Raw genomic sequence first — 13,559 nt, 5'->3', positions numbered from 1 at the left:
ATATTTATATTACATGTCTTTTATATATACAAAAATTTAATTCAAGTGTTTTGTCAAATATCACTGACACTAAATAGCAAGCACAATTGTTATCCTGTGATGTGAACTGATAGAAGGGTCCTTTGAATCAATATGCTAAACTCTAAAAGTGAATGGATAAATATTTATTAAGCACTTACTATGTACCAAACACTATGCTAAGCACTGAAGACACCAAAAGGCAAAGAAGTCCCTGCCCTCAAGTAACTTACATTCTAAGATCCATGTAATGTGGCCATTTTGCTTGCATTAGCTGCTGAATTAAGCCAATAAGTGATTTCCTTTCTGTGTGTCACTTTGTCCTCCTGGCACATCGGGAGAGGACAAGAAGAAGGAATATATCTTCTGTGTTTCCCAGGAGTGAACTTTGTCATTGTTCATGTTGTTGAACTACTTGTGCATCCCAGTCCACTGAACACCATTTTGGGCAATGATATTCTCAGTGCCTCAGAGTGAGAGTCCCTGCTAAGTGCCTCCTGAAACACTTCTCTTTCCTGAGGGGTTCTTGCCCTCAGAAAGCTCAATTGTCCTTTCAGACATTTACGTGAATCTTCAACAGGCTCTAAAGTCAAGTTAATCTCAGGACTTGATACAGGATTTGGATGCACTGAGATCTTTGTTGAGGAAGACAGAGGATAGATCTTCCCTTGAATCAGATCCACTTTAGGAAGGTGGTGAATCAATCAACCATCTAAGTCAGGAGTTTTTAACCTATTATGTGTCATGATCCCCATTGGCAGTCCAAGGAAGCCTATGGACGACTTCTTAGAGAAATATCTTCAAATGCATAAAGTAAAGTTACGGGATAAGAAAGGAAATTAATTATACTAAAATACAGTTATCAATTTTTTAAATTCACATATCTCAGGTTAAAAAAAATTATGATTCTAGCTCATTATATTTGTTTCCTTCAGCCTGTATTTCTGGGTACATTGACTATAGACCTAGCATTGCTAAAATCAGAAAACTTAAGAATAATATGAGAGACAGAGACAGAAAGATCATGTTATGCACATGTACATTCACAGCAAATTCTAGCTACTAATGCTCCCAATTTTTTTCTAATGAATAATTACTTTCTAGTTTCTTTACTATTTTTCCCCTGCTTTCTTTCTGGTTTCCCAAATGACATGTTGTTTTGGTTCAGAGCTAGCAAAAACTCTAAATGTTTTATCTTTCTTTCTTACAACATAGACTGCTTGAGAAAAGTTTTGAGCTGAAAGAACAAGACTATGACAAACAGATTCACTCTTTGAAGGGAGAAATTAAGACTCTAAAAGAAGAAAAATTGCAACTCCAGCATCAAATGGAGGAAGAACAAATAATTTCCAATGGCTTGAAAGGAGAGGTGGCCCAACTGACCAAGCAAACAAAGGTAGAAACAGAGATTTCACTTCTATACTCCAGATAAAAGTGAAAATAGTAAATGTATAAAAATGCTCTTTATAAAGTCAAAGGAAAAATTTTCTTGTCCATTAATCTAAAATATAATACCTTAAAATTTGACTTAAAACTAGCATTTTGTTTTCTTGTTACAAAAAAGTGATTTTTCAATTTTTTGAAAAAGTAATTGAAGCTTTATATACTAACAGAAAGCACGAGAGGCAGTGTAATGTAGTGGATAACATTCAGAATTAGAGTCAGAGAGCTGCCACAGATAACTTATTATGTTCCCATGAAAAGCACCTAAGTGATAAAGGAGATAGAGTTCTAGGTTTGGAATCAAAAAGATTTAAATTCAAATTCATCTTCAGAAACTTACTAAGCTGTGTGACCCTGGGCAAGTCACTTAGTGTGATGACCGCGTTAGGACCCACTTTAAAATCAGTTGGAGTCAGAATCAGCAAAAGTCCTTGATCTTTATTCTTTGTGGAGGTGAAGGGGAATGGTGATACGAAGTGAGACCAATCGCAACATGAATCCAGCCAGGAGTCATCCTGGCTTTCTCATTCCACCCACCAAATCCTGCACCCAATCTCCTATACAACTCATCAAACTTACACAGAGTAGTGGGCAGGGCCATTCTTTCTCCAAGCATATATTAATATTGTCCAATTGCTAATTAGCCTTAAGTGCTCTGGCCTCGATGCATCTGCCCATTACAACTTAGCCCTGTTCACCTCAGTTTCCTCATTTGTAAGACGAGTTGGAAAATGAAATGCCATACCACTTCATTATTTTTTGTTAAAAAAGCCCCAAATAGGGTCATACAGAGTCTGACTCAGGTGAAATGATTGAACAACCACAAACATGAGTCATATTTCCTCATTTATAAAATGTAAATAATAATGACCTATGGTATCCATATCAAAAGACAGTTGAGACACTCAAAATGAGATGTGTTAAGTGCTTTGCACTTTAAATTGCTATACATCATTTGACTATTCAGTAACCAAGCAACTCTATAACTAAATTACAGCAGCAATTGCTAATCTGCATTGATTGGGGAAGCTCCTCCAGAAACATCCTCCCATTTCAATGTAGTGATAGTCTTGGAGCGAGAAAAATCAATTCACCGTGTCATGAGCATTCACTCAACTGTATGTGAACAGCATCAGCTAGCCATCCATGTTCCTTGTCTGCTGTCTCAGAATTGTCTCTGTGGTTAGCTTAAACACCATTAGACGGCATTCAATCATTAATCAACAAGGATTTATTAAGTGTTTACTAGGTGCCAGACATTCTCTCTTACCTTTGGCAGCTAAAGCCTATCATTTGAGGATTTTTAGCCAGCATAATAATTAACTTACATTATTTTAAGGGTTTGGTTTTGTTTTTTGAGGTATATTCCTCATAAAAACAGCACAAGCTTGATAATTATTATCCCTGTTTTCCAGAGGGGAAGACAAAAGAGTTAGAGAAAGCCAAATGACTTGCTCAGTAGTCCCTTGATAGTAAGTTAAGTGACTAGCAGAGCTACATTGATAATGACATGCCAACTTTTGTAAGGAAATAAATTCTTTGTCACTAAAATATATGACATGTATGCTTACAATAAAATATATGACATATAACTAATTCCTAGGAAGACCAAGGAAATAGAAACTTGAAACTAACTGAAACAATCACAAAAATCAGCGGTCAGTGAAGAAGCAATGATTTTCTGTGTACTCACTTTGGGCACAAACCCTTTGATTTTCTCCCAGACTCAATCTAAGTATTTCCTCAAAGGCTCTTTCTTTCTGACTTATTCAGGACTGGAAAGTTGTTATGTTCAGGTCTTTCTCTCTCTCCCTCACTGCAGGTTCGCATCCTTTGTTCTGAGAAGGCTCCCCACATGTAGCAGGGAGTAGGAAAATGGGCAGAAAGAAGGAAGCCTCTCTGCCCTGTTATTAGAGCTTTTCTTGTCTCCTGCCTGCTTGGGTTATTCTTGCTAATTCTTTAGGCTCTCACTGGACTCTGACTGCCTGCTTACGCAGACTTGGGCTCCTACTCCATGCTTCCAGCATTGGGCTCTTTCTTGGATTCAACCTTTTACCTGCCTGTCCCTGAGGTAACTTTCTAAGTGTTTTCTGCCTTGTTCACTCATTTGGAACGCCATCTTCTTTTGGCTTTACCTTCCTGCCAAATCTCTCTTCCCCAGCAAGATTTCCAGCATTTGCTTCTTCTAGCTAATCCTGCCCTATTGATGCTCACCCCACCTTCTTTGTCATCAGGAGTCTTTCTAGAGCACCTACAAGGTCTCTTCTCTCACTGGGTCTAATATCCTCTGGGTTTTTTCTACCTACTACACTAGCCTTTGGATGTGACTGGGTTTCTGGATGTCACAGGCTGCCCAATAAACAATATTAGCTTTCTTAGCTATTGACTAAAAACTGAAGAAAATATTTTTTAAAAAATTAACAGCAATATAGGGCTCTTGGTTTATAGAGATCTGTCCCTAAACACCCAGATGTGTTGGTTGCTTGATACTGACAGAAAATAAAACTTATTCAAGAGACTGATAGCATTCCTCATGCCTTTATTCCCATGATAAATCCTGTTCCATGAAGGGTATTTGTTAGGCCATAGAAATGCAATGTTATTTGTTCAATGTAGGACATCCCTTTTGATTCTTTTTCTCGCTTCTTTACCTCTTCTTTATCTATAATTTAATAATTCTCTCCTCCATGCCATGAGGAAATTATTGAATAGCCTTTGTTTCCACTGAAACTATTAACAAATAACAAATTAACAACAACAAAATAACTATTAACAAATATATAACAAATGGTTAATGTTATTAAAGCTAACTTTTGGGGGGGCAAAACTTTTATTATTGTTCATAAACAAATCATATTTACATGTATAAAACATAGTTTGAACCATTAAACATTAATTTTCTCTACACCAGCTTATGAATTACTTTGGCAGAATCCTTCATGTTGAATTATAGAAGAAGCAGGTGTTTAACATTCCTTTAAAATGCAATTGCATCTTTTTTTTTTTAATAGCCTTTAATTTACAGGACATATACATGGGTAACTTTACAGCATTAACAATTGCCAAACCTCTTGTTCCAACTCTTCACCTCTTACCCCCCCCCCACCCCCTCCCCTAAATGGCAGGATGACCAGTAGATGTTAAATATATTAAAATATAACTTAGATACACAATAAGTATACATGACCAAAACATTATTTTGCTGTACAAAAAGAATCAGACTCTGAATTATTGTACAATTAGCTTGTGAAGGAAATCAAAAATGCAGGTGTGCATAAATATAGGGATTGGGAATTCAATGTAATGGTTTTTAGTCATCTCCCAGAGTTCTTTTTCTGGGTATAGCTAGTTCAGTTCATTACTGCTCCATTAGAAATGATTTGGTTGATCTCGTTGCTGAGGATGGCCAGGTCCATCAGAACTGGTCATCATCTAGTATTGTTGTTGAAGTATATAATGATCTCCTGGTCCTGCTCATTTCACTCAGCATCAGTTCGTGTAAGTCTCTCCAGGCCTTTCTGAAATCATCCTGTTGGTCATTTCTTTTTTTTTTTTTTTTATTTAATAGCCTTTAATTTACAGGACATATACATGGGTAACTTTACAGCATTAACAATTGCCAAACCTCTTGTTCCAACTCTTCACCTCTTACCCCCCCCCCACCCCCTCCCCTAAATGGCAGGATGACCAGTAGATGTTAAATATATTAAAATATAACTTAGATACACAATAAGTATACATGACCAAAACGTTATTTTGCTGTACAAAAAGAATCAGACTCTGAAATATTGTACAATTAGCTTGTGAAGGAAATCAAAAATGCAGGTGTGCATAAATATAGGGATTGGGAATTCAATGTAATGGTTTTTAGTCATCTCCCAGAGTTCTTTTTCTGGGTATAGCTAGTTCAGTTCATTACTGCTCCATTAGAAATGATTTGGTTGATCTCGTTGCTGAGGATGGCCAGGTCCATCAGAACTGGTCATCATATAGTATTGTTGTTGAAGTATATAATGATCTCCTGGTCCTGCTCATTTCACTCAGCATCAGTTCGTGTAAGTCTCTCCAGGCCTTTCTGAAATCATCCTGTTGGTCATTTCTTACAGAACAGTAATATTCCATAATTTTCATATACCACAATTTATTCAGCCATTCTCCAACTGATGGACATCCATTCAGTTTCCAGTTTCTAGCCACTACAAAAAGGGCTGCCACAAACATTCGTGCACATACAGGTCCCTTTCCCTTCTTTATAATCTCTTTGGGATATAATCCCAGTAGTAACACTGCTGGATCAAAGGGTATGCACAGTTTGATAACTTTTTGAGCATAGTTCCAAACTACTCTCCAAAATGGTTGGATTCGTTCACAACTCCACCAACAATGAATCAATGTCCCAGTTTTCCCACATCCCCTCCAACAATCATCATTATTTTTTCCTGTCATCTTAGCCAATCTGACAGGTGTGTAGTGGTATCTTAGAGTTGTCTTAATTTGCATTTCTCTGATTAATAATGACTTGGAGCATCTTTTCATATGACTAGAAATAGTTTCAATTTCTTCATCTGAGAATTGTCTGTTCATATCCTTTGACCATTTTTCAATTGGAGAATGGCTTGATTTTTTATAAATTAGAGTTAATTCTCTATATATTTTGGAAATGAGGCCTTTATCAGAACCTTTGACTGTAAAAATATTTTCCCAGTTTATTGCTTCCCTTCTAATCTTGTCTGCATTAGTTTTGTTGCAATTGCATCTTGTGAACATGTAATAGAGAATACTCAATTAGGTATATTATTTCACTAATGTTCCATTTATAGGACATTAGCAATTCTATTTTTTAAAAATTTGGTTCATTGTTTTCATCCAGATGATCTCTGAGTTCCAGAAGGAGATAGAGCTACTTCAGACACAGAAGATAGATGCAGAGAAACATGTACAGTCACAAAAACGAGAAATGAGAGGTAATGGCAAGACCAGTCACTTTGTTAGCATAGCAGTTAATATGGAGTTATAGAAGTGAGATACTTCATCAGCACCAGATTACGTTATTCTTCAATGGATACTTTGCCTCTGTGAGGCTAGAAAATTGGGACTTAATGAAAGAATAGCAGCCCTGCATGTCCGAAATAATAATAATTGTTATTATTATTATTATTAGCATTTACATAGCACTCTTTGTAGGTTTGTAAAGCTCTTTACAGATATTATCTCATTTTACCCTCAGAACCACTCTGGGATATAGCTATTATTATCCCCATTTTCCCAATGACAAATCTGCAGCAAACAAGATAAGTATCTGAAGCTAGAGTTGATTGAGGTCTTCCTGATGCCAGGCCCAGTGCTTACATTGTGCCGCACCAACATGTTTATTCTTTGACTTTACTTTTAGAAAAAATGTCTGAAATTACTAAACAACTTCTTGAAAGTTATGATATTGAAGATGTGAGAAGCAGGTAAACTGACACCACTTCACATTTTTAAGACATTTTAAAAATGGGGGGAAAAACCCAAAATATAAGGGTGGGAATTGATTTCCTTTTCTTGGCTATCCAGACTTTCTGTGGAAGATTTGGAACATTTAAATGAAGATGGAGAACTTTGGTTTGCATATGAAGGCCTAAAGAAAGCAACAAGGTGAGAAAAATAATTAGATTGTTCTCTTAGCTCTCTTCTTCTTTCTGCCTTCTCTATTTCTTCCTTCTTTTCTTTTCCTCTTCTTTTTCCTTTTCCCTTTCCTACTTTTCTTTCTTTTCTTCTCCCTCTTTCTCTTCATCTTCTTTGCCTTATTCTTCCTCCTCCTGTCTTCTCTATTTCCTCCTTTTTTCTTTTTCTTCTTTCTCCTCACCTTTCTCTTTTTCCTCTTCTTTCTTTTTTCTCCTCTTCTTCCTTCTATTCTCTTTCTTCTTCTTCTTCTCTCTCATTTTCCTTATATTTCAAAAAGTAGAAATCTCATATGTAAACAGAGCTTTAAAATATCATCCTGAATATGTATTTCAGGACTTCAAGAATCTAATTTCATTAGTGTGAATATTCCCTCCACTGCTACAGGCAGCCATTTCCTCTCTATATGTCAATAGATCTTCTTCCAAATTATTTTCCAAAGTAATATTTAACAAAAAAAGTAAATGTTTGCAAATTATAGTTATTGGAATTATCTCATTTCATTTAGATTAATTCCCTGAAAATCTAGTATTTTTTTGGGATAAGAAGTTCATAAATGGGTTAATAAACTCTAAGGAATAGAAAATCTTAAAAATGTGTACAGTAGAGTGTGATACTATATTTTTTTAACTGAAGAAATCTGAGGAGTTTGCTGCAATTTTTCTGGAATTATAAAGTTAATATAAAATTATTTTAATCTTAGGAATGTTTGTAATAGATATTTCTAAATTGTTTTTATCATTATATTGACCAAATAATAGTGCTGAAATTAAATTCTTTCCCTATTTATTATAAAATTTCTCACTATATTTGTGTACTATTAGAAATAATGCATTTCTTTTTAATGAGGAATTTGCGGAACAAATGTGATGATTTTTTTAAATGCTTCAATCATGATTAGAAAGATTTAGAACCATTTCATAAACTAGGATCATCTTCCATTCCAGTGTCCCATTTTGGTTGAGAGGCAACTCTGAGTATTAAAAGGTTGTGTCAAAGGAATGCAAACTCTGTTAAGTCCTGTCAAGCTGGAAAGGTTTTGTTTATAGTTTACTCTTATTTCAGCAAGCATTTATTAAGCAACTATTATATGCACTATGCTGAAGCTACAAAGACAAAAACAAAACAGTTCCTGCCCTCTGGGAACTGACAATCATTATCTTCTGTCTCTCTGATTGAAGAATGGGGCCATGAACTTGAAACCTCCATTTAAGGAGAGAGCCCAGCTCAGATAGCTCCCCATTTCTCACCTGATTGCACTATGTTGGGACTTATCTAATAATTTCTCCAGTATCCCCAAATTGAGTATCTTCCTTCACTCCCACTTTTCAGTTAGCTCTTGTGTTTTGTCTTCCCCCATAAGAGCAGTAAACATTTTTCTTTTTTCATATTTGTATCCCCAATGCTTAGCACAATCTGATATATAGTAGGTGCTTAATAAATGTTTATTGACTGTTGACTTATTGGAGTAGGGATTTTTAATCTTTTTTTTTTATTTTACAAGCATTTATTTTGTTTCTTCTCCCTATCTCCATTCTCCAAATTGAAAAAAAAACAAAAACAAAAACAAAACCCTGGTGACAAATATACTTAGTCAAGGAAAACAAATTCCCACATTGTCCAAAGTGTTTCCGTTCTATAGCAGAAAAACAACATGGGTGCAGATCAACCAATCCAGAGTAATATTGGTGGGAAAGACACCAACAACTGTGTGGATAAGCACAGCCCTTGTATAGGAGTGACATTTCTGTTGAATCTTGAAAGAAACTAGGTCTTCTAAAAGGTGGAGGTGAGGAGGATGGGTATAACAAGCATTGAAGACACTTTATACAAAGGCAAAGATGGAAGACTGGGTTCAAATCCAGTTTCTGAAGCTTACTATCTGTGTAGCTCTGGGCAAGTAATTTACCTTGGCTGTGTCTCAGTTTCCACAACTGTAAATGGAATAGATTGGAATTAATAATGTTAAGGTCCTTTCCATCTCTACAGTATCACTTTATGACCCTACAAATACTAGCTTCTGTTAGTTTAATGATCCTTTCATTTTCCTTGAGAATGATAAAGCACATTCTGCTTTATGAAGTTTTCCCTTATCTGACAATTATCATTTTCTTTGGACTTCCTATAACATTTTGTTTTGTACCTCCCTGATGCATTTCAATTCCATAAATATTTATTAAGCTCTTCATCTTAGAAACAGAGTGGTAAGGTGGAAAAAGCACTAAATTTAGAGTCAAGGAGATCAGGTTCTAGCCCTTACTACCTATAATCCTCAGGCAAATTATCCCACCTTTCTATCTCACCTCCTCTGTAAAGTAAGGGGTTTGGACTAGATAGCCTCTTACATTGTCTCCAGTTCTAGCTCTATAGTTCTGTGAACTAAGGTAAGAGATTTATCACCCCACTGGGGATACCTTTTTTGTCTCTTTAACTTATGAACACTTGCCTACTAATGTGTAGGGAATTTCCCATTTGCCCTGAAGGAACTTTGCTCATGCCCATGAAGATCACAAGATGCTTAAAGAACTAAACTAAGTAAGCTGTAACCTTATAATTAATGATTCTTACCCTATTGCTGGAGAGCCAGCTAATGCCCCTAAATCCAAGTGCTCTGACGTATGACCCATGCTGTGCCCTTTGATTCTTGCTTTGCAAACTCACATAATTTGAGTTTATATTATTAGGAGTAATAATGAAGGATAGTGGATAGAGATCTGGATTGAAGTCTTGCCTCTAAGACTATAGGTTACAGGAAAGATGTCTACCTGCATTAGTAAAAGCAGTTTCCTCCCTACACTAATGAAATCAGAGGTCCAATCCCTAATGCTATTAATTAAAGCCTAAAGATACAGTATTTTAATTTACAAAGTACTTTACATATATTTGACACATAACATCCTTCTGGGATAGATAGTTTCAACATTTCCATTTAAAATGTCATTAAGTTGTGATTTCATCTATATGGACATTCCCAGTGTGGGAACACAAATTCCTTTCCTCAGATCAGACCATGCCTGACCACATGCACACAGCTGGCAGGTAGAGGCAAGATTTGAAATCAGATCTCCCCAACTCCAAGCCCAGCACTAGCCATCATTTTTACTTCATTTTTTCAACTTCATTTTTACAAATTTGAGGTGAAGGGACTTGCTTATATCACTCAGTTAGTTAGTTAGAGCTGAGATTTGAACCCAGATCTCTCAACTCTTGAGTTTAGGTATGAACACTGAAAATTAAGGACTGTGATTCCCTTCTCCAGTCTATCCTCTGCATAGATGACTACAGTGATATTCCTAAAGCACACACACACACATACACACACGTACACACATGCAATCACCATGTCATTCCCCTGTGCAAACAGCTCCAGTGCCTTCTTAATTGACTCTGTGATAAAGTACAAGCTACTTTGTTTGGCACTGAAAGCCCTCACATTCTTGTCTAGCTTTCTTACCTTTCCAGCCTCATTACATGCTCCTATTCTTAATGTGCTCCATGTTCCACTCCATGTCACTCCCTCCTTCCTAGTTTTTCTTCAGAATTCATCTTGTGTTACCTCTTCATGAAACTTTTCTGATCTCTTCATCTACAGATGCTTCCTTTCTCCTGAAATTACCTTTCATTTATAAGTTGTTTTCCTGGATAGAATGTTAATTTATTGATGGCCACAGGGATTATTTTGTTTTTATCTTGGGGCCCCAAAATCTAAAAGCACAATGGCTGGTGTGCAGTAGGTACTTGAATACTTGCTCCTTTCTTTGACAGAGTGTTGGAGAGCCACTTCCAGTCTCAGAAGGAGAACTATGAAAAAGAGATTGAAGCACTGAACTTTAAAGTAGAACACCTCAGTCAAGAAATCAACCATTTACAAAAATTATTTAGGGAAGAAAATGACATCAATGACAGTATCCGTCATGAAGTCACCAGACTGACATCTGAAAACATGGTACAGTATTAACAGTTTAGCAAAATAATACTTGCTATTATTATTTCTTCCTGTCCCATGATAGAATAAAATAGCCTCTTGGTGTTGGACTGTGGAATTGGAGCATAATATGTCAATGTCAATGGCCAAGGATAATCAATTGACCTATAGGGGAAAAAAATGTACCTTGCAGAAGGGGAAAAAGAATATGGTCCAAGATGTGATTTCATATTAATTTCATACTGGGATAAAACTGGAGTGTTCATCTATGAGTGACAAAAAAATATAATCTCTAGGCAATAGTCACAGAATGAACATATGAATGATAGTAGATATGATGAAGACAGTGCAGAAGTAATTAGATAATGCTAAGGCATCAGCAAATTGCAGATTGTTTCATGCAAATTCTCTGCTCAGACACAAAGAATACTTTCTTTGATAGCCTTGTCATGCTACTGGCCAGGATCCCTACTTGCTCAGCTGTATTAATGTCATTCAGTTTTAAAGTACTTGACATAAATTACCTTTTGCAAGAAACTAAATAATTGGGTCAGAAAAAGTAATTAACCTTTAGTTATTAGATACTCCAGTTCCCAGAGAATATATTTTATATCATCTTATTCTACTGGAAAAAAGGGTGGTGGTGAGGGGAGAGCTAATTATGTGATGATTTCCTCTTTCATATGTTTATACTGGTCATAACCCCCACAAAACTGACAAAAGATCAGGAAGATAAACAGGATGGAATGCAGCAAAGAAATGAGGAAAAGAGTGATTTTAGTAACAGTGTCTAATGGAACAGTGAGTGCTAAGATTGCAGAAAAAATCCTGAGGTGAATGTTATAAAAGAGAGCAGATATGGCAGTCTGAGGATAGATGCTTGAAGCGTGATATCTGGTGATATAAATTAGGGTTCTGGGTTTGGTGTATATGAATGACAACTCTCTGTCTTATGTGTACGATAATAATATATATTTAGGTAACCCTTTACAATTTTCAAAGCACTTTCCTTCCAACAACCCTGTACAAGCCATGATTAGCTTCATTTTCACAGATTAGGAACATGAACCTCAGAGAGAGCCAGTGACTTGCCCATAGTTAGAGCTACACAGGGGTGAGGACTGCAATGCTGGGCAAACATCACTTTCCTGGTTTTTACAAGTTAGGAAACAGAACCTGAGCGATTAGATGAGTTGTCCACAGTGAAGCTTCCGATATAGCCCAAGACCTCACTGCTGCTCATGTGTGTGTCTCTTGGAGCAAAGAGTCACTCCAAGTGAGTCATAGGATGTGGAAGGTTCCCTCAGATGGAAAGTGAATGCCTCAGAAAGGAAGTGATTCATAGCGAAAAGAGGAAGAAACAAAAACAGATACTTTAGGAGCTAAAGCATAAAGATGTAAAGATGGGGGGGTGTTGCTGGGAGAACGGAACCGTTCATAAGTCTGCAGGGCAAGCTTGGTCCAAGAGCGAGGAAGGAGTCTCTGGGATTTGGCAGCCTGCTGCTAGAGAACTTAGGTGACACAGTTAGTTAGTGAGGTGCTCTCCGGAGGAAAAGAAAATGCTCAGGATGCTTTTGTTCACCCCTTAACGCCCCCATCCAGAGCATCTGAACCTTTCACATTCATAGTGGGATTTGGCTGCCCATGCTTTGTCATTTTGTCTATAGCTTTATTCGGAAAACTCTTTGTACAGAAAAGCAGTTTCAATTCCTCTTGAGTTATCTTTGGTTCCTTGCATGATTCATACGCAGTAGGCGTTAAGTTGCTTACCTAAAGTTTATGGTGAATGAATGTGGCTGAAAACCCTTGCCTCTCCCACCTCTCCATTTCGCTGTGGATGCTCCCAGCAGGCAGCAGGGGATGAAACTGTGACCTGGAGCATCCCGGAGGATGTAGCTGCAGGGGCCAGCAAGCAACTGCTGTGTGCCAGGCACTGTGCTAAGCACTAGGGATACAAAAGGGGGCAAAAAGCCTGTTATTCTGTGCCTCTGTGCTGACATCCACAGGATAGATGGTTATTCTTTGTTGTTGTTAAAGCTTTTTGTTTTCAAAACATATGCATGGATAATTTTTCAACATTGACTATTGCATAGCCTTTTGTTTCAGATTTTCCTCTCCTCCCCATCCTCTCTCCCCTAGATGGCAAGTAATCCAATATATGTTAAACATGTTAAAAACATGTTAAATCTGATATATGCATACATACTTACATAATTATCATGCTGCACAAGAAAAATCAGATCAAAAAGGGAAAAATGAGAAAATAAAATGATAGCAAGTAATAAAAAGAGTGAAAATGCTATGTTGTGATCCTCCCTCAGTGCCCACAGTCCTCTCTCTGCATGCAGATGGCTCTCTTCATCACAAGACCATTGGAACTGGCCTGAATCATCTCTTTGTTGAGAAGAGCCACATCCTACATGGCTATTCTTAGACAGGGAAGTATTTCTTTAGGGGTTAGGACTGTTTTGTCAGAGGAGAAAAGTATCTATCTGACGTGTAGTGTAGC

The 13,559-nt window shown here is 36.8% G+C and overlaps 1 protein-coding gene across 3 annotated transcripts in view; it reads left to right on the top strand.

The window, feature by feature from the left end:
* Window positions 1-13,559, top strand: part of MYO5C (myosin VC) — a 139,926-nt gene that overhangs the window by 93,526 nt on the left and 32,841 nt on the right. For all 3 annotated transcript variants that reach the window (XM_031955213.1, XM_031955214.1, XM_031955215.1), the window contains 5 exons: window positions 1,234-1,414; window positions 6,332-6,425; window positions 6,854-6,917; window positions 7,018-7,098; window positions 10,891-11,071. In XM_031955213.1, coding sequence (XP_031811073.1) covers window positions 1,234-1,414; window positions 6,332-6,425; window positions 6,854-6,917; window positions 7,018-7,098; window positions 10,891-11,071 — 601 coding nt within the window. The remainder of the gene's footprint in view (window positions 1-1,233; window positions 1,415-6,331; window positions 6,426-6,853; window positions 6,918-7,017; window positions 7,099-10,890; window positions 11,072-13,559) is intronic.

The sequence above is a fragment of the Sarcophilus harrisii genome, chromosome 2 (genome assembly GCF_902635505.1).
Source record: "Sarcophilus harrisii chromosome 2, mSarHar1.11, whole genome shotgun sequence".
In the NCBI taxonomy this organism is placed as follows: domain Eukaryota; kingdom Metazoa; phylum Chordata; class Mammalia; order Dasyuromorphia; family Dasyuridae; genus Sarcophilus; species Sarcophilus harrisii.
Note: the sequence above shows the minus strand (reverse complement) of the source record. Positions and strands in the feature narration are given on the sequence as shown.